We start from the raw sequence: 24,410 nt of genomic DNA on the forward strand, positions 1-24,410 counted from the left end.
AGAGAGAATGACAAAGTGGCACAGAGGCAGTGAATGCAAAGGTCTCAGCTTTCTTGGTGAAAGGTAGATTAGAAGATTGATTCTTATATATGTTAAATCTGTAGCTGGCACCAGCAGTCTTTTATCTTAAATTTTGTGTAAATCAGTGTTGTTCACATTTCACAAGAGCTAGCTCAAAGTTCACTTCACACTGATTAAAATGAACCAGTTCATAGTTCACAATTTTGAATTAAATCCCAAAAAGTACCTAGTTTGTGCGAAAGTAAAACTACTGTTCTGCAAGTAAAAGTGAAATTACTGTAAAAAATTTACTAAGATCAAAGTACATAGTCAGTCAGTTGGAATGATCACATGTTACGCCATTACATTTTTTAAAGGGGAATTTAGAGGGGTGAAAAATGTTTGGCTTTATTGTGATAATAGTAATATTATATGATAAAACTATTGAATTAAAGAGCATCTTTAGGCTACCGTGTACATATGTATATGCATTGAAATAACAATGCATATACACTAGTGGTAAGCTGCAGCGAAAGCAACGAAATTTAAGCAGTTCAGGTCCAGTTAATAAACTTTTATGGCACAAAGGTGAAACTGCCAAGGCAAAAAAAAAAATCCTGGGATTAAGAAATTGATTCACTTAGAGCTTTCCTGGAGCAATGGAAATATATGAAGCCTTGAAAGTTCCAGTATTTATGCTAAGCTAAGCTACCTGGCTGCTGGCCGTAGCTGCCTAGTTACTAAACAGATATGAGGGAGGTATCAGTCTTTTCATCTAACTCTCAGGAGTGAAAACATACTTTCCCAAAACTCAAACTATTCCTTCAAGTTTTAATAGTAACAGTTTTAAGCAATGAAGTGGTATTTCAAAAGGAAGACAAAATGAAGTGGACTGGAAACTTTGTCCGTAAGTGTGAATGTTTCCAGATGTCACTTATCACTCTGCTGCATTAGCAACTTATTAAAGATGTTTTCTAATTCATGCTGGGATATCCGCCACCATCCCTACCAGACTGAAAAGGATTAGACAGGTGGAGAAGATGAAAGTCTGTTCAGTCATCAAACCTAAATATTGTGGCTTTGGAAAAAGCTTTACCCTTTCTATTTGCCGAGCCAATAAATGAAAGGCTTTTCACAAATAATTAACATGACGGCTTGGATGTTCCATGATATTGACAGTGGCTTTCTGGGCTGGTGTGGGTTGATGCACAGGTTATTTTTAAGATACCAGACAACCGCAATGCATAATTTATCACACCGAAGGATAACCCTCCCGAAAAAGGAAGTAATAAGGGCAGCAAAGCATGCAGCTGAAATGACTGATAATGCTTTACAACAGCTTCTAAATAGAGTAGATGAAAAAAAAATCCTGTTTGCACATCATCTTAAAGGGAAGTGTAATTATCTATCAGCCAATCAACACCTAGCACTCACTTCCTGAGTCTGACCTTGCTGGACTCGTCACCATGGAAATATATTCTCTTTCTTGTACAACACAGCTTGGTCATACAAAAACCAGTGTGTGTGTGTGTGTGTGTGTGTGTGTGTGTGTGTGTGTGTGTGTGTGTGTGGAGATGAGCTACGAACAAGACCAGTTTTCCATGTTTTTCTCTCTCTCGAGGGCACCTTGGAAACAGTCTTATTCTGCAGTTTATGGTTTATAATACTGTTTCCAAAAACAAATATGCAGGAATGATGAACCACTACCCCCAGGTGCACACACTCAAAACCACACACACAACCTCATTCTGCCTGGTCACAAATGTTCTTTTCACACGCAGATCAGATAAAAATGCGAAAATGGCAGTATTTGTTTTCTTTTCATTTGGGATCTATTATGATATTCTGCATAAATAATGCATCCTCAGGAAATACTGAAATATTTACAGAACATACAGTATATACAGTGTGTGTGTGTGTGTGTGTGTGTGTGTGTGTGTGTGTGTGTGTGTGTGTGTGTGTGTGTGGTTTCTTTTAACATTACTTCCACTACTGACTACGCCTTGAAGTGAGCCTGCATTTAATGAGAGCTGCTGCTTACAGAAGCAGAAGTACTTCTTCAGTTTGCTTTCCCAGAGGTATTATCAGCTACTGACAGCTGCTTGAATGCAGGACTCAGTTTAAGTAGACTATCCTGTCAGATTAGCTTTTGATGGACAGCTGTACAAAAACTTACCTTACAATGTTTATTTCATTGTTGGTGAAAAGTTAAAAAAGGATTCAACCATGAAACTAAGAGACTGTTGCGAGATGTACATTTTTGTTCTCCTGTGCTGAATTTAGACTGAACTGAATAAAAGAGTTCCCAAACTGATTGATTTGGGTGGGTGAATTCTTTTTGTGCTTTTTGGACAAAAACATACCTTCCAAATGAAAACTTCATTTCAGTATTTCTGTAATGTCACTTGAGGGTTTTATACTTATTTTATAACACTCAATAACAAGGTTGTGATAATAAAAAAAAGCAATCTAAACTGATGAAAAGTAAAATTCAATAACACTAAAAGAAAATAAAATGAGTCCCAAAACTGATACCTGTGGGACTCCACATGTAATGTGTGCTAATGATGATTTATATATTGATTTAAAGTCTCCATTGACTCCACTTTGATATTTGAGCTTCACTGTGCAGAATGATATACAGTATGTGCAGACTATGGTATTTCACATCCATTTGCCAAAAAGGGGAAATTTATCTGTGCTCAACTTTAATCTCAGTTTAACACGTCTACATACAACTAGTTTAGCTGTTAATCGTGGGCTAATATGCAGCTTAGATATGTGGAGACTCAAAGCCTCCAGCACACAAACACTGAGAATGGACATTACATGGAAGTAGGAGACATCATGTCTCTAGTAGTTAAACTTTAAATACCAAAATATTTGCATATTTATTGAGTCTGGATATGTCAATGAGAGCGCAGGAGTAAGATGTAATTCTAAGAATTTTAATTGAATTTTTGTCGAAGAAACCATATCAGGCACAAATTATTATTCAAAGGAGAGTATTTTTATGTCTTGAAACAAGTCTTGAGGGGATCTTTAAATTACTGTAATGAAATATGGGATCCTGAATTTAATAGGTTATGATGAGATCTAGGAGATTACATTGTGACACCTGAACATTACACCGATATATGATTTCTGAACATTTAAAACCAGGGGCACTTACATGCTACTTTTAAAGGTTACTCCTGTGATTTAGTATTGCACTCCCATGATGCTGCAGGGCCTCACAAGAGACTGATTGTCATAATTAAAGTACCAGAATATTAAATATTCTTGCTTTTAATTCCTAGTAGAGTCAAGCTCCAAAAACACTGAATCTTACATTACCTGTGGTCACGCAACCAATAGTATAATTTTTGTTTCTTACACTGTACCTGGTAAATGCCCACAACCCTGGTGACATCATCTGGATGACATTCTCTGACTCAGACATCATACAAATGGCAGAGAAGTGCACCACCTAGTTTCCTTTATGGGTAAAATTGATGGACTGTCACTTTGACAGCTTCCATTCTTCTGGGAAGGTTTTGCCGGAAAATTTCTCCCATTCCGAACTGAGGTCAGTCTCTCATGCTGGCTCACACTCATATGCTCAGGATTCATGTAAAAGCAAGTCAAGTTCTTCCACACCAGCTTTGAAGAACCATTTTTTATGGACTTGGCTTCGTACACCAGGACACTGATGTCACAAAAGGAAAAGTCGTTTCCCAAGTTGGGAGCACACTATTGTCTAAAATATCACTGTAAGCTTTCTCTTATTTGGAATCAAGGGGCCTGGCCAAAACCATGAAAAACAACAACCTCAAAACGAAAGTACACAAAATTGTGTGGCCCCCGCATCATTACAGCCATATGGTTAGGCTAATTCATGAAGATAATCAAGTTACAACAAAGAGCATGTTGGAAAACTGTTGACTGGCTATAATTACAGCAGACACAGGTTCAGCATGAGGTCACTTCAGAAAAGTTTGAACCAGCTCAAAGGCGCCTGTGGCCAAACACCAAAACCCCCCTTCAGACTAAACAAACTTCAAAGGGATAATATCTAGATAGGTGCAGAATATGCTGGGGGGGGGGGGGGGGGTCCAAACAGCTCATCCCAGCTGAATAACTAACAGCAGTGCTAGACCTAGACTATATGAATAAATATATAGGGAGTCTTAATCTGGCTTTCATATAATACCACTAAATATTCCTTTAGGCGGATAGTGAATCCATGGCTACCAATAGTGAGCTAATGCTGTAATCTACTGTGGCATATAGACACACATTTTATGATTTTATACCTTTTTCCTGTAGGTTCTTGGGTTTTTGCTGTGGTTGCTATCTTTTGTAGAGGATAAAAATAAGAAATGGAGGAATAACTTTTCAGCACTGTGGACCTTCAAACTTTGACTGTAGAAGCTAATAATCACATCCAGGTTCATCCTAGGGAGATGTGGTGTTTTAAAAAATAATATATGACCTCTACTGAGCTCATCAAAAGGCAGTCACCTGCATTTTAAAGACTATCTGGTGGATAAAGTTTTGCTAAGATGCTACCAGAAGTCAGTGAAAAACCACAACAGAGTCTTGCTTCCTGTTTTAACGCTTTGACTCATCTGTGAATTTATCTGAAAGAGATAGATTAAGAGTTAACAGATGACATCTATCATCGAGAGTCTGCACGTTTGATATTGTTTTTTGTTTTTTCATCCACGCGCATGCGCAGCGTCTCATTTCAACTGATTCACATCAGCAGCAGCAGCTTTGGAGATCTACCGGTCCGACGGCACATGGATCCCCAGTGAGAAGAGCGAGCACTCCGGCCACGGGGTAAGACTGACTGCTTCTCCGGTAGTGAAGTGGGTTAGAGTGAAGAGAGGAGGCAGCAGCCGAGGACAGAAACTGGGAAACTCAGTGGTTTGTAAGTGCGACGGAGAAAAAGTGTGAGATGGACTGAGAGGCTGCATGGCCGCGATGACTCACTGGTGTCCAGTGCTGGCGGTTAGTTCATGTCTGTGCTGAGCTGAGATCACCACCATGTCTTCTGATTCTGTCAGTTTTAAAAAATCTGACGTTTTTTGCATCTTATTTTAGGCTTGTAGCATTAAAAAAAAAAAAAAAAATGAAATGTGAAATCATAAATCCAGAATAGGCCTGAGTAAACGACAGTAAACAAACCCTGTTGCATTTTCGGACTGTTTCACGATCCTATGAGACAAATAATACAGTTTGACCGGACTAAATCTGGACCGCGCTCGCCTGTGAGTCCGGGGGGGGAAAGTTGGTGCAAACTCAGCAGCACCATGGACAGCGCTCTGACAGTATAACAGTCTTTATAGGGGACAGAAAAATCAAATAAATAAATCAAATAAATGGATTAGGAGCAAATTTCAGACAAAATTTGATGTTTTTAATATCATTGAAACAGAATCCAGAAATAAATATATAAACCTTATGAAAAAAAATCACATTTGTAAGAGCAATGAATTTAGAGCTTAATCGTGCTCACATAATATAGGCTACTGTGAGTCACCAGTCAGTGCTTCATATACTACTTATTTATTTATTATTATAAAGCCTGGTTGGATATGAGACAGCAGTGGAAAAAACTCATCAGATCTTTGAAGTAAAAACACAGTACCACATGGTAAATATACTTTTATTATTACAAGTAAAAGTCCTGCATTTGAAATCCCACTGAAGAAAAGTGCAGTACTATCAGCTTAAAGCATCAAAAGTAAAAGCAGCTGTGATATACAGAATACTGAGTGTGGTATTATTAAATGACTGATGCATCACTGTGGCAGCAGCAATTTACTGTTACAGCTGGTCTGGGTGGAGATAGTTTTATATGGCTACTTTACCTTGTGGCTAATTTACATCTTTGGGTCTTCAGCAGTTATTTAATGACACCTCTCTGGTGGAACTGCAAACAATGACACAGCTTTTCTGTAAGAGTTCATGAGCCAATAGGTTGGAACCACTGGTTTAATCTTTAACAACGTGTTATATTTTTATGACTTTATCATAACTACTAACCTGAAAGGTAACCGGGAAATATTTTTGTTAGATAAATGTATTGGAGTAAAAAGTACAAAAACATCACAAGTATAAAGTGACATTCAATGGAAATACTAAAGTAAAGTACAAGTACCTCATACTTAAACACACTACTTGAGTAAATGCACTTAGTTGCTTTCCACCACTGGATCAGTAAAACATAACATTAATATTAGCATCATAACCAGCTCTAAGATGTGTTAGTAACAGACCATAATAACCAGATAAAATACTCTGACTCACTTAGTGGTGGGAGAAATATTTGGTCCCAATACAATAGTATGAAATTAGCTCTTCACAATACAAAATGTTATTTAAATTAGCCCATAATAAAGTTTTTGTACTCATTATACAGCCTGGCTACTTATTGGTTCCTGTTGTTACTGACAAAATAATGTGTAAGCAGCGTTTGAAGTAATGTACCATATTTAATAACAGGTAGCTAGAAGGTAGAGCTGCAAAATACACTTGTTAAAGAGTAAATGTCCAGTATTAATCTCTGAACTGCGGTGGTAGCAGTATAAAGTAGCATGGAATGGAAATGCTCAAATAATAATTTATTCATTACGGCACTTCAGTTAATGTATTTCATACCCTCCACCGCTGGAGACGCTAATCATATCTGCTCAACATATTTACTTAAAAGCAAGTTATGGACGTTCCTACATCATGTTCTTGTGAATTCAGACTTCTAATTGTGTTAACATTCACCATGAATACAACCAGAAAGGTCAGATCATTCCCTTTACCAGGAAAAACTAACCCAGAGGAAAATAAATGGGTTGTCAATACTACAATAATTGGTTGCTTTTATTTGATGAAGTCTGGCCATATTGACTATTTTATTTATTTGTGTAATCATTTGTAAATGTTTCTAAAAGCTTTACTCAGGAAGGTAAAAGCACAAGCTGCAACAGGTAATTTAGATCTAATTTGTAATATCTAATTAGAATTAAAGAGTCTAAATATTCTGTTTATCTACTTTACTTTCTAATCTTCCTTCAACTTGCTTTTTTCATTTGCATCAGAAGTTTACTTTCTTGTGTTTGCGATTTTTGTTGACGACAGTGTCGTTACAAACACACACACAATCACATGAGTTTGGTGACAACTCATGATGTCAGGTTTAAGATTTTGGGCAATGGAGGAGAGTAAAAACCAAAGATCACCTGAGCAGTGTGTTCTCCTCCAGTGATTACTGATCTGGTTTTCAGGATAATGTTTCAAACCGCAGTCAGTCAGGTTGATCTTACCGTGCGATGCAGACGGAGATCAGGCGCGTGTGGCCGCTTAGAGAAACCGTTTGAAGGCAAAGAATGAAAGAAATCAATCAAACCGCCTTGGGAGAATAACAACAGAGGGACATGTGTGTATATGAGGAAGAATAGAGTGTGCACACACTTGCATACGTGTGATTCATCCGTGGGTGGTAATAGAGCCACCTTAGGGCCACGGCAGCCGTCAATCGTTCACATGCAGCAACAATAACTGAGGCGACCTGACGACACGGGCCAAGATTTATGACAGGTCTCTGAAGGGAGGGAGGCTTTTATTGAGGGAAATCCATATTCAGCAGATGAACAGTGTTTGTGTTACAACAGCCAAGCAGCTGAATATGTATACATATCAATCTCTTCAGGCCTCTGAACATGTACTACCTACTATGTATCCGTATCTTTACCGCAGGTGTACAAGGTGCGTGAGGTGTGATGGCGCTGTGCTCCGAGGCCTGTGTCTCTGGCTCAGGAGGAGAATCCTCCGGGAGTGAGGTGAGCTTCGCTTTCCCTGTTTTATTTGATTTTCATTACAGCTACAAGAGTCTTATGATCAGCACCAGGCAGATGTAGAGAGGACATTTAATATAGTTTGATCATGCTTTAGATAAGAGGCAATAACAGAGTAGATATTTTCTATGTACAGGGTAACAATGCTGGGGCTGCTCTATTTAACAGCCCACATGCCCCAAACTTACCCTACAACAAGGAAGCTTTCTCCCACATATCTAATGATTCATCATAGAGGAAATGTACCAGCACTTCAAAGAGCCACCCATTACCTCAGACGGGACATAAACGCTGTTGTTAGTCATCATTTATCTTTTTACCCAGTAACAGTATAACTGTACTCTGTATTTATCAAATAGGTATAGTATAGTGTAAATAGGGTTTTTCAAGTGTAATTTATTTCTAAACCTCTCTAAGCCTTAATCACAAAGTTAAACTAAGTATTTTATTGATGCTCATTTGTACTAAATTATTACACTGTATTTTGTAGGCTGTGATCTAATGTCAAATTTGACACTTTTTCACTGTTTTATCTCAAGTGTTGATTCATAACAAGATATATTTGTGTTTTTAAGCACCAAAAATCATCTCAATGTGGTTTCACATCTCCTCTCTCAGGCTTCTCTCTGGAGCTCTAGTAACAATAGGTCGGTGAGCCAATCAGAAGAGAGGATGCTCTCGGCCTCTCTTCTGATTGGCTGACTGTTTTCTGAGTGAAAAAAAAATTTTTCAGGTAAACAAACCAAATCCTGCAAGGTTGGATGGTGGGTCCAGGTGGGCGGGGCTTGGGGCATGGCTTAGAGTGGTGACTGCTTTGTTGTGACATCACAAAGTTACAGAAGTCATGACGGCTGGTTTTAAGGCTGAGTTTCCGAATACAGGCTGTGTGCGTTTCTCTGTGGACTGAGGCTTTGATACTTTCACAGTATTAATACAGAACATAGACCTGCTCTGAAATCAAAAAAGACTAGCAAATCTCACTTCATACAAAATGGGACCTTAAACTAGACTTTCTTCAAACGTGAAAGAGGGTCAAATATGATCATGGAGGACTGTGGTTCTCCGATGTTATGTGGTCTCTTTTTACACCAGGCGGGTTCTAGCTGTCTTCAGTTTGGGGTTCGTTCCTATCTGCACCACTTCTACGAGGAGTGCTCGTCCTCCATGTGGGAGAGAGACCCGGAGGATCGGGGGTTCGTCCAGAGCCAGAGGTCAGCCCTGTTGTGGAACTCAGCAGTCTGGAAGGTAAAGCTACGACAAGCTCCAACCTGTTTGTATGATTTAACTCAAAACAAAATCAAAACGGAAACAAATCATTAAAAAATCCATGAAATGCAGCCCACTCTGGTCTTTCATGTAAATGATTAGCAGTTACTGATTGATATAGCACAAGTGCTGAAGCATGATTCCCTGGGGAGACACGGGGTCAGACCCTCATTGTTCAGAGTAGTATATTCAGTGGCTGATGTCCCATAACTATAGATTTCTTTATATCATTATGTCTTATGTTTCCCATTATTGCAATTTATCAAATCATTCCTGAATGGAGTTTAATGAAAAGGATGAAAAGTCGCATAAAACGTGTTTTAAATCTGCCTTTAAAATCCTCTTGATTTTAGAATAGATCGGGTCCATACGTATTGAGACAAGGTTTTCAAATGAATGTTTTCCTGTTGTACACAATAACCTTGTACAACTGGCCTCTATTCTATCTTTAGTCCCTTCTACTTCAAGCATAATAATGTTACTATGACTTGCTAACTTGAACTGGATCTATTATTAGTTCCTTCTTTGGTGACTGCTTCAATTAATTCAGTTGAGAGCTCTTTTCAGGCTCTCTGTGAATGTAAAAGCCTTGAGTTCGACCCATTTCAAAAATACAGAAAGAATCCTTTTTTTTTTTTTTCATTCAGACTGCTTATGAGATTGAGGATTCTGAATTTTTTCCTTATTTTCTCTAAATGTGAACTCAAAATTCACCATGCATTGCCGTCCTTGTCACAGCCGACTGCACTGTTGCCCCGGGGAGAGCAGCTGACAGAGATGTGCCACCTCTGTGTCACCTGTTGATTGTTTTCCCCTGCCAGTGATGAGCTTCACCGCTGTAATAACTAAAAAGAATCTCCCTCTGATATACTCATGTAATATCGTGCTTACAGTGCATTTTAACCAATTGTCTCTGTATGATGAACTACAGGCAGTGGCGTAGTGGTATTTGTAAAGGTGAAGCATTACATGCGAGCCCCCTGCCCATTTGGCAATTTGGATTTTTCTGCATCATAAACAACAAAATGACCTTTCCTTACAAGAAGGGAAGAGCACTGAGCACTGAGTGCCATCAGACTGCACAAATTACCGCTTCCACTTTCTCTCTCCTCCCTCCAGGTGTCCTTGGCCCTGGGTCTCCTGATCCTGACCGCAGGCATCGCCAGCCTGTCAGTCGGTTACTCCACTCCCCATAAAATCGAGTCGTTCGGAGAGGGAGACCTGTTCTTCGTGGACACCCAGGCCGTCAGCTTCAACAGGGGGCTGCACCTCAGTGCCGCGGCCGGGATCGGGCTCTCCTGCCTCGGCTCGGCCCTGGCGGTGATGGGGGTCGTCGTTTGGATCCTCCCCGGGGCCAACCTGAAAGAGAGGCTGTTCCACAGTGCGGGGGAAAGGGAACGGAGAGGAGAGTTACAGTCGAAGTGGAGGGGATTCAGGGATCCGGGGGACGTGGTCACTAAGCCCCCAGGTATTGAGGAGGGGAAGATACCTGTCACACTGTCGAAAGTGGAAAATGTGCAACCCGCTTCTTAAAAAGATCCTGGCTGTGCTACATAGTGTACAGGCTTTTGTTGTGGTCCAGGGGTCTCATTTACAAGCTTTAATTATTGTTTGTTTTTAAAGATAAATGTCTTTTCAGAACGCTAATGGAGGTTGTTTCATGACCTGGACATTACAGATAGACATAAGATGTAGACAAGGGACTTTGAACACTTAAAAGCACAGCTTGATTTGAATAACACGCAGTTTGCTTGTTTTTTTTTTTTTTTTTTTTTTTTTTAATAAATCCAAATTAAAACATATAAATGAGGCCCCAAGAGTTCAACCAAAGACCTTGTGGTTCGTACTACAGAATAGGGATATAGCTGTCGACCATAGACTGTGTTTGTGCAGTGCACTAGTCATATTTTAAAGCTATAGTGAATAATGTCCAACCCGACACTAAAAGAGAGCAGAATCCTAATGACTGATTGTAGAAAATTATATTTTTACTCCTTACTTGATAGTGTTTGTTGTATTTTTGCTCTATATTTTTATCTGTTATTTTTTAAATGGTAATTGTATCAGCTGTCCACATAGTTAGACATATTGCATGAATCACACAGAAAAGCTACATTTCCATCCCCATGCTACACATTTAAAGGACATTCAGAAAGGTGCTCACATAAAAAGAATCATTAACAATTCTCTATCTACATTTTCACATATCCACACTAATGCTCAGCCCGCTGTGTTGAACACATGTACAGTCACATGCACTTGCAGTCACCCGCTCACCCAGACACCCACACACACACACAAATTCGTGCTTCATTGACAATATCACCTATTTTCTCCCCACTGTAATCTGGCTCTGTAATTGCCTGCAATCTGTGTCTCTAGGCAACAGTTGGGCTTCAAGTGCTCTATTTTCAACTCTGAACAAAGACTCTTTTCTGATTGGTCCCTCACACCCCCTCTCTTTATTTTCACACCAATCAGATTTTTTGTTTACAGGCTTACACAGTGGTAGTGAGTAAGTGGTGAAGCTCTGAGGTGAGGGGATTTTGCAGTGGCACCTTCGAGGCCATCTGTTTGATTGGGTGCTGCGGTTTTGTTAAATTAGTCTGAATAATACACATTAGAAAAAAATGTAAAAAAACAAAAGAACCATAATGTCCTGTTTTAACAGCACTGATTCCCTGTTGTTGTTTCATTTTTATATTGTGTTATTGGCTATGATGAAGATTATGGAGTCAAATGAGGGTCAAGTGTCTCTGGTGCAAATCAAAATAAACTTGTGATCTGCAAATCTACACTTTGTAAGTCTGTGGTTCCTTCTGATCAAACTGTTACAGTATAAAAAAAGTTATTTATTATATTGTAAACCTGCAATCAGTGATATTTTTGGTGTCAATGCACAATCAAATATCTCGTCATGTGAAAGTGTTGCATGTAATACTGAATCCACGAAGGAAAAACTATTCACCAAATAAAACTTGATGTAGCTTGTAGCATATTTTAGCCTCTTTTAGCAAATTGTTTTGGTTCTTTAAGGTCCAGTTCATGTTCTATTACAACAGGTTCTTAAGACGTGCTCTCTGACTGTGTTTGAAATCAACTGTTTATAGTTGTTTTTGAAGGTGAGGGGAAAAAATGATTTTAGAGAACTTGTGGCTTTGGACCGATTTCCTCTTGGTTTCAAACTAAATTCACAGGTGACCCACCAAGCTTGTAGCATTCGACATGTACAGACAGTTATCATTTCTCCACAGGGGGAAGATCCTTGTTTGACGATCTCCCACTTAAGTTATGAAGCACTTTGTTTAAGCTGTAACTTCATGTCAAACTCTTCTTTCTTCATTTACGTCACAGTAGTGTTTTGGGATGACACAGCGTTGACAACTGTAGTAATATTCTTAATATATATAATATATAATAATGTTCCCCTAACGCCACTACTGACACTAAATTAGCCATGTTGTCATCTGCTGATTTGTGTGTGGAAGAATCTTTCCCTCACAAACCACAACGGGTTCAACAAGTGTGGACCTCCTTGGGAGGTGGAATAAGCTATTTACCATAAATTGGTGTGATATGAGCAGACTGCATGAAAGAGATAAGAATAGGATGAAAATATAACAAAGCACACTTACATCCTCCATTTGGCCCTTTCCAGCAAAAAACTCCAGACAAGTTGAGGGCATGACTTTCAGCACTAATAGAGAAGAGGCACTTTTTAGAGTGGGTGGTATAAAATGTTGAATAGCTAAAGACCTAGATATTTTTCTCAGTATTGCTAGATAAAAACAGGCTTAAAAGGAGATATTTTTATACATTTACATATAATAATTAGTATATTATACTGATCCCTGTGACAACTGAGCAACTCCATCCACTGATGAAAACTTATGACCAATTGAAAGTTTCCAAAAAAAGCTAGAAAGTTGACCTGTACAGCATTTTTCCACCACATGGTACCGACTCTGTGCTGCTCAGAGTCAGAGTTGAGTTCCGAGATGGACTCAACTTTGACACAGCCAAGAGAACTGATCAGCATAAATAAACAATAAATAAACTGACTTTACTTTGGGTTTTATCGCACAAATGAGGGTGTTGGAATTAATCAGTGAGTGCTCAAATAACAACACTGCTTCTTTAGGACCGAGCAGAAGTAAATCTTAATTTTGGGATGTGCCTTGTAAAATCAACTAGTTTTTCTTTCAGTCCTGAAAAGATTAAACTGCATACTTCAAAATGTGCGGAACGATCAGTAACACACACAGTAAATCAAACAATAATTAACGATAATTGCCAATGTTGCTAGGAAAGAACACCTATAAGCAATATAGTCAGTAAGAGCAGCACGTTTGTAAAAGGGAGTACTGTATAGTTCAAAATGTGTTCTTACTATTTGACTGTGAAATGTGGCTGAGGGCAGGTGCACAAGTGTGTGTGTGTGTGTGTGTGTGTGTGAGAGAGAGAGAGAGAGAGAGAGAGAGAGAATATATTTATGTCTGAATAGGTACATCATGTTACTTTGGTGAGATGAGTCACAGCTATGAGTGTGACTCATCTCGTCTTGTCTCCTAATTCACATAAACAGGAGGGACACCTAACATTCACTAATCAAAACAGTGTATACACACACACACTCTCTCTCTCACACACACAGACACACACACACACAAATATTCTAGGTCACAACTTGTACTCAGAATCATATTGCTTTTGCCTTTTTTTAACGTTTGTTCCACTACTTTCAAAGTGTGTTATCGCTGGACTGATATAATCCTATATCGATCTGATTATGACCTTTTATAAAATATGCTCCGTTATAATAAAGGTTACTCTGACCACTGTAGAAAAACAAATCCTTTTGTATCATAAATTATAACAATCAATATCATTATTTTAAAGGTCACCTCTATAAAACAAACAATGATTGAATTTTTTTGTACATCATGTTTGAATTCTTCTTCTTTCTTCTTGTGGTAAAATCATCGACACATTATGCCTGCATATGAGCTAGTGTCAGTGCCATCACAGGAACTATTTTCCTTGTTGTCAACATGCCCCTCACACACTCTGAGCGCATGTTTGCATGGCTGATTTGAGCATGCTCGGTTTATTAGCGAGTGTATGTAAGTGCATAATGAGATAGAAAAGTGGAAGCGGTGGCAGCGTTTCCTGTGAAGATGGAGGCTGATACGCTCCGCTGACTGCAAAGCTCAGAGTGTGAGTCACACTGTTGTGGGAGAGAACCACACAGCCGTGGATTGGGCTGCAGCCTGCTCGGCTGATTGGCAGACCCATCCATCCCAGTGTTAGTGTGTGTTGGTGTGTGTGTGTGTGTGTGGTGGTGGTGGTGGTGGTGGTGGGGGGAGGGGGGTGTTGTATCTCTGGGTGCCTGAGAGTCTGCTGCACTGATATGATACTGTAACGTCTCATCTGCTGTGGAAAACAGATAGAAAGCTGGAATGTGTCTCAGCTTGTGTGTGGGGTTGGGTACAAAAACATGTCTTTGACAGTCATCTGAATAAAATAAAATAAAGCAGTTCACAGTGCATATTTTTTATTATTTTTAAGTAAATCATTATTTTAGCAGGAAACCCTGATTAACATCTTTATAAGAGGGACCTGCCAGAAAAAAAAGGACTGCAGTGACGTCATTACTCAATATAAAACAAGAAAACATCAGGGCAGGAGGAACAATAGCTTATGAGCATTTCATTTCAGTAAACCCCAGTTAAGGTCATGGGTCCAAAATATACTGAATACAGTTTTTAAAGGAAAACAAAAACGTATACACTGTAAATAACAGCTGTATTGTCGCTTGACAAAGCAGCACTATGTCTTCAGGGCAGATTGGAGACTGCAGTGAGTCGCTACCAGAAAGTTAAATTAGCAAGAACGGCCGGGGCTAGCTGGTTAACGTGCTAACTTCAGTAGAAGAAAAGACGTGATTGAGACTAGAGTTAACATTGCTGTTGCTTTCCACAGCTGGAGACAGCTCTTGGTGAGTAAAGGAATGAAGTTTGATTCAGAACTCAATGTTTTCTTTAGACCGGTAAGTAAACAGTTGTCAATGCTAATGCTGGCTATGTAGCAATAGCAAAACAAATAGGTCTTTTAAGACCAATACCAGACAACTGACAATATAGGATAAAGATGAGGACAAACGGTGGGGGTCACAGTATCAACAGACAACGTCTCTGATCAAAATCAGTTCATTGTTCTGTTCGTCTCGTGTTTGTAGAGCTTTATGCATGATGTCATACACTGAAATGCTGTTCAAATGTAATGAAAGGTACAAAACTGAAATGTTTGCTTAGAACCTTTATAGTTATTACCACTCACAACTTTCCCTTCTCGCTCTTCTGCACTGTTTTCTACAAATCACACATTATATTTTTGGAATTCCTTGTTGCTGCGCTACACAAACAGAGCAGAAAGTTAATTCAGGCAGATTCCTACTATCACCAATCACAGTCTCACAAGTCAGTGAGGTAATGTTTATCATCTGACAGTCATTCATACCACTGCTGCCGTTTCTGTTTCTACCTGTTTCTCACTCCTCTCACCCTCTCTGCTGAATTCTCACTCCATCATCCACCCTCCTCCTCCTCCTCCTCTTCTTCTAGTTTCTTATTACCATACTTAGAATGGCATCTGTTGCCTTGTGCGTTTATGAGCTTCCAGTATATCAGTGATCTGTATCTGCTCATGTGTGTTCAGTGTACCTCTTGGGGGGATTTAATGTGCTTTCTTCAGAATTTTGCACAGCTTGGATTCATTTGGGGAGCAGCCAAGGAGTTATTATCTACATTTGGTCCAATAAATGATCTTAAACCCTTTGACTTTACATGTGACAGAGGAAGAACACAAAAAGCACAATATTGAAATGTCACTGGATTTTATAAATCTGTATGATTTTTTTCCTTTGCCATGGATATGACCATTGTGAACTTGACCGCTGTGACCATTGTAAAAGTTGTACAGGGCAGCTAGAGGAAGAGAAGAGAGGCAAAGAGAGTCACACCATCACTTCCATTTGTCATTACATGCCCTCATGCTGAAATTAACATTTTCCTCTATACAAACTAAACATGCACATAGCTCCATTACAAGTGAAAGCAACAGCAGGCGTTCACATCGCCAATGAGCTCATCAAAATTCTAGAAATGGTTATGGTTGACCACGCTGATCTTTCACACATCTCGACATGAAGCGATGTTATTTCCCTCCGCAACCGCAACTCAATCTAAGCATTTGCAATGGCCAAATTCTTATCTGAGCAGCACAATGTACTGTACAGTCCATCACCATGAAATACTTTGCTGCAGGCCACGAAAATGTACAGTCTATGTGCAGGGAGTTAACAGTATGTGCAGTAATATGGAGAAAGTCATGTCAGTTAGTATATATTTCTATCAAATATAATTTTACTGTAAAGCATTTCAGTACAACATGTACCAATTTAAACAGTAGATGTTCTCTCTCTACATTCAGGATGAAGTTCTCTACATCCCACAACCAATCAACCTTCACTTAGCTGATGTTAAAGGCTCCAAAGATAAAACACGATCTGGTGGGCAGACCAACACTCTGCCAAAAGTCTCATTACAGGAGCACAACCTCCCACAACAGAGAGAAATCTTCCAATCAGACAAATTTAGAGTAAAACGCTTATTTTAAAGAATCTGAGAAGAGGATGACAACCATAAAATTACCTTTATTGAACTTGTTGATAGAGTAAATTAACCTTAAGCTGACCCTCATTAAAAGACCTGACCAAACCAATGAAAAAACATTAACTTAATTTAGAGCAAATTAGTGTTGATTACTTCTCAGCCTATGTTCTGTTACACTGAGCAGTGTTATGTTAACCCTGATAATTGTAGTTTTGTTTGAGGTGATGTTGTTCCAGTTGTTAGGCAATAAAGTCCCTGTAATGAAAATTAATGTGAATGTTTAAGACACTAAAACAGGCCACAACCTGGGCCTAACCATTGGGGAATTTTGGCCAGTTTGGTTGGAAACCTAGATTTGGAAAGCTCAAAGGTTAAAACCCTTCGTTGACCATTCGTTTGTGTACACGTCGTTTGTTTGATGACCTTGAAGTCACTCCGGATTCTGCCATAGTGTCGTTGCCATGAATTTTGTGGGGGGGGGGCTCTGAAGGGGTGGGTGTATTTGTTTTGCTGTTGAGTTCAAATATCAAGTCTTCCTCCAGAATTGCGTACTCCATCTTAAAGAAACACCACCTGCAGTGGCTCGTCTTTCCACCCACTCTGCTTAACCTGACACGCCAGATGGTTTGTTACATGGCACCGTCTGGGAAGGCTTTGTTGGAAACAGTTTGGAAAAGGGTGATTGGATGAATCATCTGTCTCTTGCTGTCTATCATGGGCTAACGTCAACCCTTCAGGGTGATCATCCTTTTCATTTTTTTCACTAACAGCAGAGCCGGTTGGAAAATCAAACCCTTGCCAAAGCCAGTCAGGAGAAGAGGCGAAAATACCTTCTCCGTCTTGAAAAGTCTTCAGTGCTGTTCTTTGCTCTTCTTTCAATGAAGCAATACTCTCCAGCTCTGATATAACTGATGCTTTAGTAGCATCTATGCTAACATCTTTCGGAGCTGCTATTGTTGTTAACAGTCAGTCACTTCCCACTGTTGTCACACCTCAGACAAAGCCGTGGCTGCCAAGAGTTCCTCCCTCATAGGACGCTGATTGGTCCAAACCACTGTGGTTCAGCCACAAGCAAATAACTTGGAGTTTGGCAAGATGGATTCTCGTTTGCAAGCTGCCTCACAAGGTTACTCTCTGCTGCTGGGTATCCTGAATTCAATTGCATACTCTGCTACAGATTGTGAGCCTGTTTGGATGATCAAAAACTTTATTCGTTTTTGTGACTAAAAGGAAAAAGGAACTACAAATGGTTGACTGTTTCACTCACAATTCTAAAGCCCACTGAGAGGCTTTTCCAGTTAACAACATGCGCTAGCTGCTGCTCAAACACAAGGGAGCACTGGATGAGGAACCCCTAACAACCCCCTGACAACTGCTGTAGCATTGGGGAGTAGGAAAAAGATACTCTCTGGAAAGTAGGGCTGGAGTTGCCAGCACTGGAGAAGAGATCAGCCGGGATGGTCTAGGACCGGCTGGAAGAGAAGCTGCGACAACAGCAGGCCATCTTGGCAGCTGATCTGGGAAACACTGGTGGCAGATTCTTGACCATATCAGGGAGGACCTGATTGTGTTGGTCTATTAGTACGCCCTGAGTAGTCAGGGCATGACGGAGCGAGTCCATGTCTGCTGTGTTCATAGTGACCAGATTGTTCTGTTACAGTTTGTTTGTTTCTGGATCCAAACACAGACGGCACGGCGGGGAGGCAAAACTGGCTTTATCATAAGATAGGTACAATGGTGGCGATGGGAGGCAGGCTAAGGCGAAGGGCAGGCAGGCAGATGAGTGAGGAAGCTGGCTGGCAAGCTGAAGTGGCGTGAGCAGACAAGGAGACACAATGGGTAAGATGATGCAGGTGATCCTGACCATAGGAGCACACAGTCAGTAACAAACATGAGGGAACATAGAAAATAACTCAAGTATACTAGACAGGGAGAGACGCCCATGGAAGTTGGCAGAACAATCTGGTGAAGAGTGAGAGAAGAGCCGGGGTTGTTGGACTGCTGGGTTTATGAGCTGATGATTCAAGACATGTGTGGAGGTGAAGCAGGAGCCAGGAGAGGGAGAGCCACGCCCAAACACACACACACACACACACACACACACACACACACACACACCGGTGTCATGGCTGGTGCCAGAAGCCAGATGAAACCTTAAATTTCTTGTGTCATGATATTAATAGGCCCATATACCCACTGTGATTGAAGCAACAACTCACCGCTTCCCCGCTGGTTGTCAAAAGTCATTCATGCAAAAGCAGGAAATAAGTAACTGAAGGAGAAGTACTTTAGATGAGATAAGTTGAGGGGAAGTGAGTACGAGCAAAAAAAAAAAAAAGTAAATTAAAACACTTCATCACAAAATAACTTCAGGAATATATTAAACATGAGATATTGATGATATATAACAATGTAGGATTTTAATTCCAATTTTAATAACTTAATTTTAATAACTAGCAAAAGTCTGCCTTTTTTTCCCAACGATTTTATCTACTGTGTTGATCTATCTTTGTTAAGTATTTATGAGCGGAAGGTGATAATAAGGTAGCTAAATTCAAGGCTGCAGGTATGCAAAGACAGATCTTAATAAAGTGGTGAGTGGTATTTTGGATTATTATTGTGTCTTTAGTAAAATGTGATGTGTAATAAGTGGAGGCCTGCCGACTTCTTTTACTCTAAACTAATGTTTCCTTTTTATTTAGACTTACAAATCATAACAGTGTATCTGGATGAGCAGTATTTGCGTAGCACTAATTTACAGGCTGTGAATGTAAATGTATTTGATATTAAAGTGGGTAGTATGTAAGATTAGCCCACTTAGTGTGACAACAGCAGGCATCTCTGTCATCCCTGATAAGAGTGATGAATGTAAAATAAGGATTTTTGTGTTTATATGGAGTATTAGCAGTTTGACAGTGTTTCCTCTCCTGCAATATATTTAAAGATTTTTTTTTTTTTTCTCTACAATGTCAATTTAAAGTCAACTGACAGGAGAGCCCAAACATGGCACTCACCTAATCAAAAGTTTGCATTGTGCAAGTTATTTTTCCCCCTTCCTTTGTCTGAAACCCATCAGGAGATTTGGCACAGTCAAACACCTCTGCATATTTGCAGTCACCATTGGTTTGTTGAGCATTAAAAATGTTAATTGGAATTTTTAAAAAGGAAAGAAAATATCGCATTACCATCCCACCTCCTCCAGTCACAGGCTGTCAAAATGCAATATTCCAAATTAGATTGTATTTGGATAATCTTTTGAACTGTAATAGGTTTCCAGCCAGCAGGCATATTACTATTGGCACATCATTATTAAACAAAAGTGACACCGAACCATCACTTTGCAGGCAGCGCCAGATAAACGTTCGACACCGTGCAAATAATATTAGTTCTGCTTCCAGAGTCACTGGCTTATCTCTGGGATGCTATATTGGGTTCATATCCCTGTCGGCTGGCGAGGGCCTTCTGACGGAAGTGTCTAAATTTATGAGTAGCCCATATGTGTGAGGTGCATGTATGAATAGGCTGCTGTGTGTGTGTGTACTATGTAATGTGTGTGTCGCACATTAACGCTTTTATATGTAAATGCTGCGTTTGTGTGTATGTGTGCATGTGTGTGTGTGTGTGTGTGTGTGGGGGTGGATAGATGTGTGTGTGCCTGCTTGTGGGCGTGCGTGCAAAACTGGATACATTCATATGTAAATAAGCAGTGTATGTGTGCCTGTATATGCAGACGCGACCCATATCATGGCATAATGAGATCCGCCACTGTTGGTTACCCTCAGACAGTGGTAATTATGGCTGCAGTGAAAAGGACTGATGATGAAGGCAGGATGGACGCTCACACTCTAACATATTCAACCACACACAGGCCTCAGTCCCACTGACAGCCTGCTGCAGGCAAAATGACGCCCTGTCCATTTGGCAACAGCATGGGAAAATGAATCTGTTAACTGGATATGATAAATTAGACCTGCATCCGCTTTCTAATCAGCTTTACAAAACCTGCATACTTGTTATAAAATTCAATACCACAAAGATACGTGACATTCACAGTGATGTCATGTCATTGAAAAAAAAAAAACGGATAAAGAAGCGTCATATAAGACAGCATGATGCAAAGAGCAGCCAATAAAAACATGAAATATGAAAAAAGAAAAAAGCTTTTTGTTTCTTTAGTCATCCATATCATCCAACTCACTCAGTTTGTTGCCGCTTCCAGGAATGCCAATTTGAACAGTACATCTCCTATCAGCTAATGCAGCTAGGAGAGTCGTCTATAGGGTTCTATTAAATGGACCACAAAGCTTGTCCTGTATTGAAATAGGGAAACCCTAGTTAGTAAAACAATGTGTGATGTATTTTCCAAACTCTCAAGTGAATTCAACATCATAGCTTCTGTGGGTGAATGGAGGTATGAACTATGGTCTGCTGATAAACAGTCAGCAAATATAATTAAAAGGATATCGGTAATATTCTACACTTTACTTATTTTTTAAGAAATCCCATGAAAAGACCAAAAAACTGATATTACATACACAGTGTATGTGGGACTGAGACAAAATCACTGACTGAGACCTGCTGCTGTAAACACTCACTAAAGCACCAAATGCGTATCAATTCACATCTGAAAATAGTCCCCAACAAATGCAATATGAACAGCAGATTGAGTGATATATATACTTAAAAAAAAGTGCCCAGCTATTTTAGGAATTATTAAGACTTATTTTGAAATGAAAGTATATATTTGTGAACAGTTTTTTTCAACATTTACATCCTGAATAGGAACCAATGAAGTTGGGGCGAAGTGCCACAGTCAGGCTGGGGAAAGGAGACACAGTAACGCTCTGTTAGTTTTGGTCTTTTTATGGGATTTGTTAACAATGGAAACTTTACATATCAGTCTTTAAACCTTTAAAGCCTCTAGACAATTTTTGGGGGTTTATACCATAGACTGTAGATAAAGATGGACACAGCCTTCCATGACGTCACCCATACTTTTTGAAGCAGTTTTGAAGCTCAGAGTGGGCTGCTCCACCGTCACCACCTTGGCAGTGTGTGACTCCTCATAACTCCTGGCTAATCCAAAAGAGGTGGCATGTGTATATTAGTTATACATAACTTTAAGCCTTCATAAAATATAAATGGATGAATGAATGGGTGATAAAATTTCACCCCGTGTACAGTTGTCATGAAGGGGGAAATTAGCTATAGACTAAAAACCACTTTTGTACCAGGCTGTAAACATGTTTTTTTCTGCTGTAAAGTTGGGCATTTTAACACGGGAGTCTACGGGGATTAACTTGCTTTTGGAGCCAGACTCAAGTGGTTATTAGAGGAACTGCAGTTCTAAGCACTTCCGTGTCTGCTTCATTTTTCAGCCCCAGAGGATCCCGTTTGGTTTAAACCATCATTCAAAAATCTCTGTTGCATTAGTTGTTTATTGAAAAATGAGGCAATCCAGGTGAAAAAAATCTAAAACACTAGAACCTGGTTTTCAACATAATCAGCAGTACGTGTAAAGGATTCATGATTTGTAGGAAATGGGTTGAAACAATAAGAATCGCCTAAGTGTTTGTATACAGGCCTATAGTGCTGTATCTATTTATAACATTTGTCATCACTGTAATTGTCCCTGTCTTACCGCTTGCTGACAGGCTGTTCTACCTGGTAGACTCTACATCCTCTTTGCACACTGACAATTGCATCAGCCAAGTTCTGATTTATTTCCTTGGTACTCGCCTTGAACCTTTCAGCCACAATCTTACTCTCTTTACATCTCTCCATCTCTGAATGCAAGTGTTGCCTCCCTGCTTGTCTCAGTGGCTAATGGACTCCATTCAGCACAGTGTGTCTATTATGGTGAGTGTCCCTTGATCAAGTGTGTTTCCATACCACATATATGCAACATAGAGGAAAACATAAAGGATAAATTATACTTGTATGTCAATGTTCTATGAGTTCAACCCATTGACCATCAATATTCAGCACTCAGAGAGCAGGCACATGCACATATCCATTTTCAACAGCTTCTTACTTGGACCTCCTTTCTTTTTACATGGCTGTGAGTTGAAAGGGTTTTACAGCTGCTTGTCAACATAAGCCATCTTTTAAAATTCCAAACCCACTCATGTCAGCATGTCAGTATTTGTGGTGCTAGCTTAGTGTGTTCTGAATCAAAATTATATCTAAACAGCACCTCAAAACTGTGTTTTGTGAGGTCACCGCAACTGTGACTTTTGACCTTTGACCCACAAAATCTAATCAGTTCATCCTTGAGTCCAAGTGAATGTTTGTACCAAATTCCCTCAAGATGTTACTGAGATTTCACGTTCACGAGAATGGGAAGGACGGATGGACAGACAGACAACCTGAAAAAATAATGCCATCAGCCCTGGCCGGCGCAGAGGCATGAAAAACGTGGAGATGTTCAAAAGTGAGCAGGTTGGACCATAAAAAGTGACTCAGAAGAATCTGAAACACGTATCCCTCCTCCAACACCTACATCGCTCTGTTTTTGGAGGAAGAAGTGCATGAAAACCATCATGAGGGAAAAGAGGAGTATGGTCTGTGGTGCTGTGGTGTGAGGCCAACAGCCCAAACAAGAATACAGTAAGAGTACAAAACCTCCACAGGCAGCCCACAGATGTCGTGCTGCACTTTACACCCAACCAGAACAAAGTGGGTTGAACCAACAGCCAATCACATAAAAGCCATAATGTTGACTGCTTTTATTAAATGTTGAGTATAGGAAATGGGAGGTAAATATGAACAAATAAAAGAGTGGCATCTTTCTTCTTGAATAGTGGAAGGCTCAGTGGAAATTGAGGACAGGAAACAGAGTTTTCCCAGTGAATCATAGAAAATATAAACACATTAAAAAAAAAAAAACTCTTTAGAACCGTCTAAGCTGTGATATATGTTTCTTTCCTAATGACAGACTTAACTGGCTGTAAACTGTGGGTGCTGTCATAGTAGAAAGAGAATCTCGCTGGTGATGATTTGATGTACTATTTTTGTCAATGAGCTCAGAGGGCTGATGAGCATGATGAAACTACAACATTGAGGCTGAGTAGCAGGAGACGCTGACATGTTTCCTCTGATGTGTCATCAATCTCTCCCCCAGATATATATTTCACACTAGCAGTGTATAGTTAAGCATAATCAGGTCACAAAAAAAAAGAAAAAACACTGAAAGGCAGTATAATTAAATAATGCTAGCTGAACAGGAAATCAACAGTGAAATCAAAGCCAAAACATAGCTGAAATTACATGGTTAAGAGTGGAAAAGATGGATTCCTGACAGCAAAGGAGAAATCATCCTAATTGTAGTTTTGACTTAAAGACAATATAGATAAAACATTTCCAAGGGTTCTCGGATACAGTAGACAAACGGTTCCTCTCCTTTACAGTCTGATGTACTCCGTCAACCATGTCACATGAACTCAAGCACTCATTTATCATTTCTTTTATTTAACTATTTCAACTGTACTTAATTTTAGCCAAAGACTGTATATAAAAGATATAATATACAACTGAAGTCACAGGTTTACCTTTAATTCACTATATTACAATTCCAGTGGCTCAGAGGTTTACAGACACTAAGTTCATTGTGCCTTGAAACTGCTTGGAAATT

General features: G+C 39.6%; 1 protein-coding gene across 1 annotated transcript; it reads left to right on the forward strand.

Moving 5' to 3' along the window:
* Positions 1-4,698: 4,698 nt before the first annotated feature.
* Positions 4,699-11,899, forward strand: nrsn1l (neurensin 1-like). Its single transcript, XM_056398577.1, has 4 exons — positions 4,699-4,824; positions 7,741-7,823; positions 8,931-9,083; positions 10,224-11,899. Exons 2-4 carry the CDS (start codon positions 7,764-7,766, stop codon positions 10,635-10,637), a joined length of 627 nt encoding a protein of 208 aa, XP_056254552.1. The 5' UTR covers positions 4,699-4,824; positions 7,741-7,763; the 3' UTR covers positions 10,638-11,899.
* Positions 11,900-24,410: the final 12,511 nt, after the last annotated feature.

This window comes from Seriola aureovittata, chromosome 16, assembly GCF_021018895.1.
Source record: "Seriola aureovittata isolate HTS-2021-v1 ecotype China chromosome 16, ASM2101889v1, whole genome shotgun sequence".
Taxonomy (NCBI): domain Eukaryota; kingdom Metazoa; phylum Chordata; class Actinopteri; order Carangiformes; family Carangidae; genus Seriola; species Seriola aureovittata.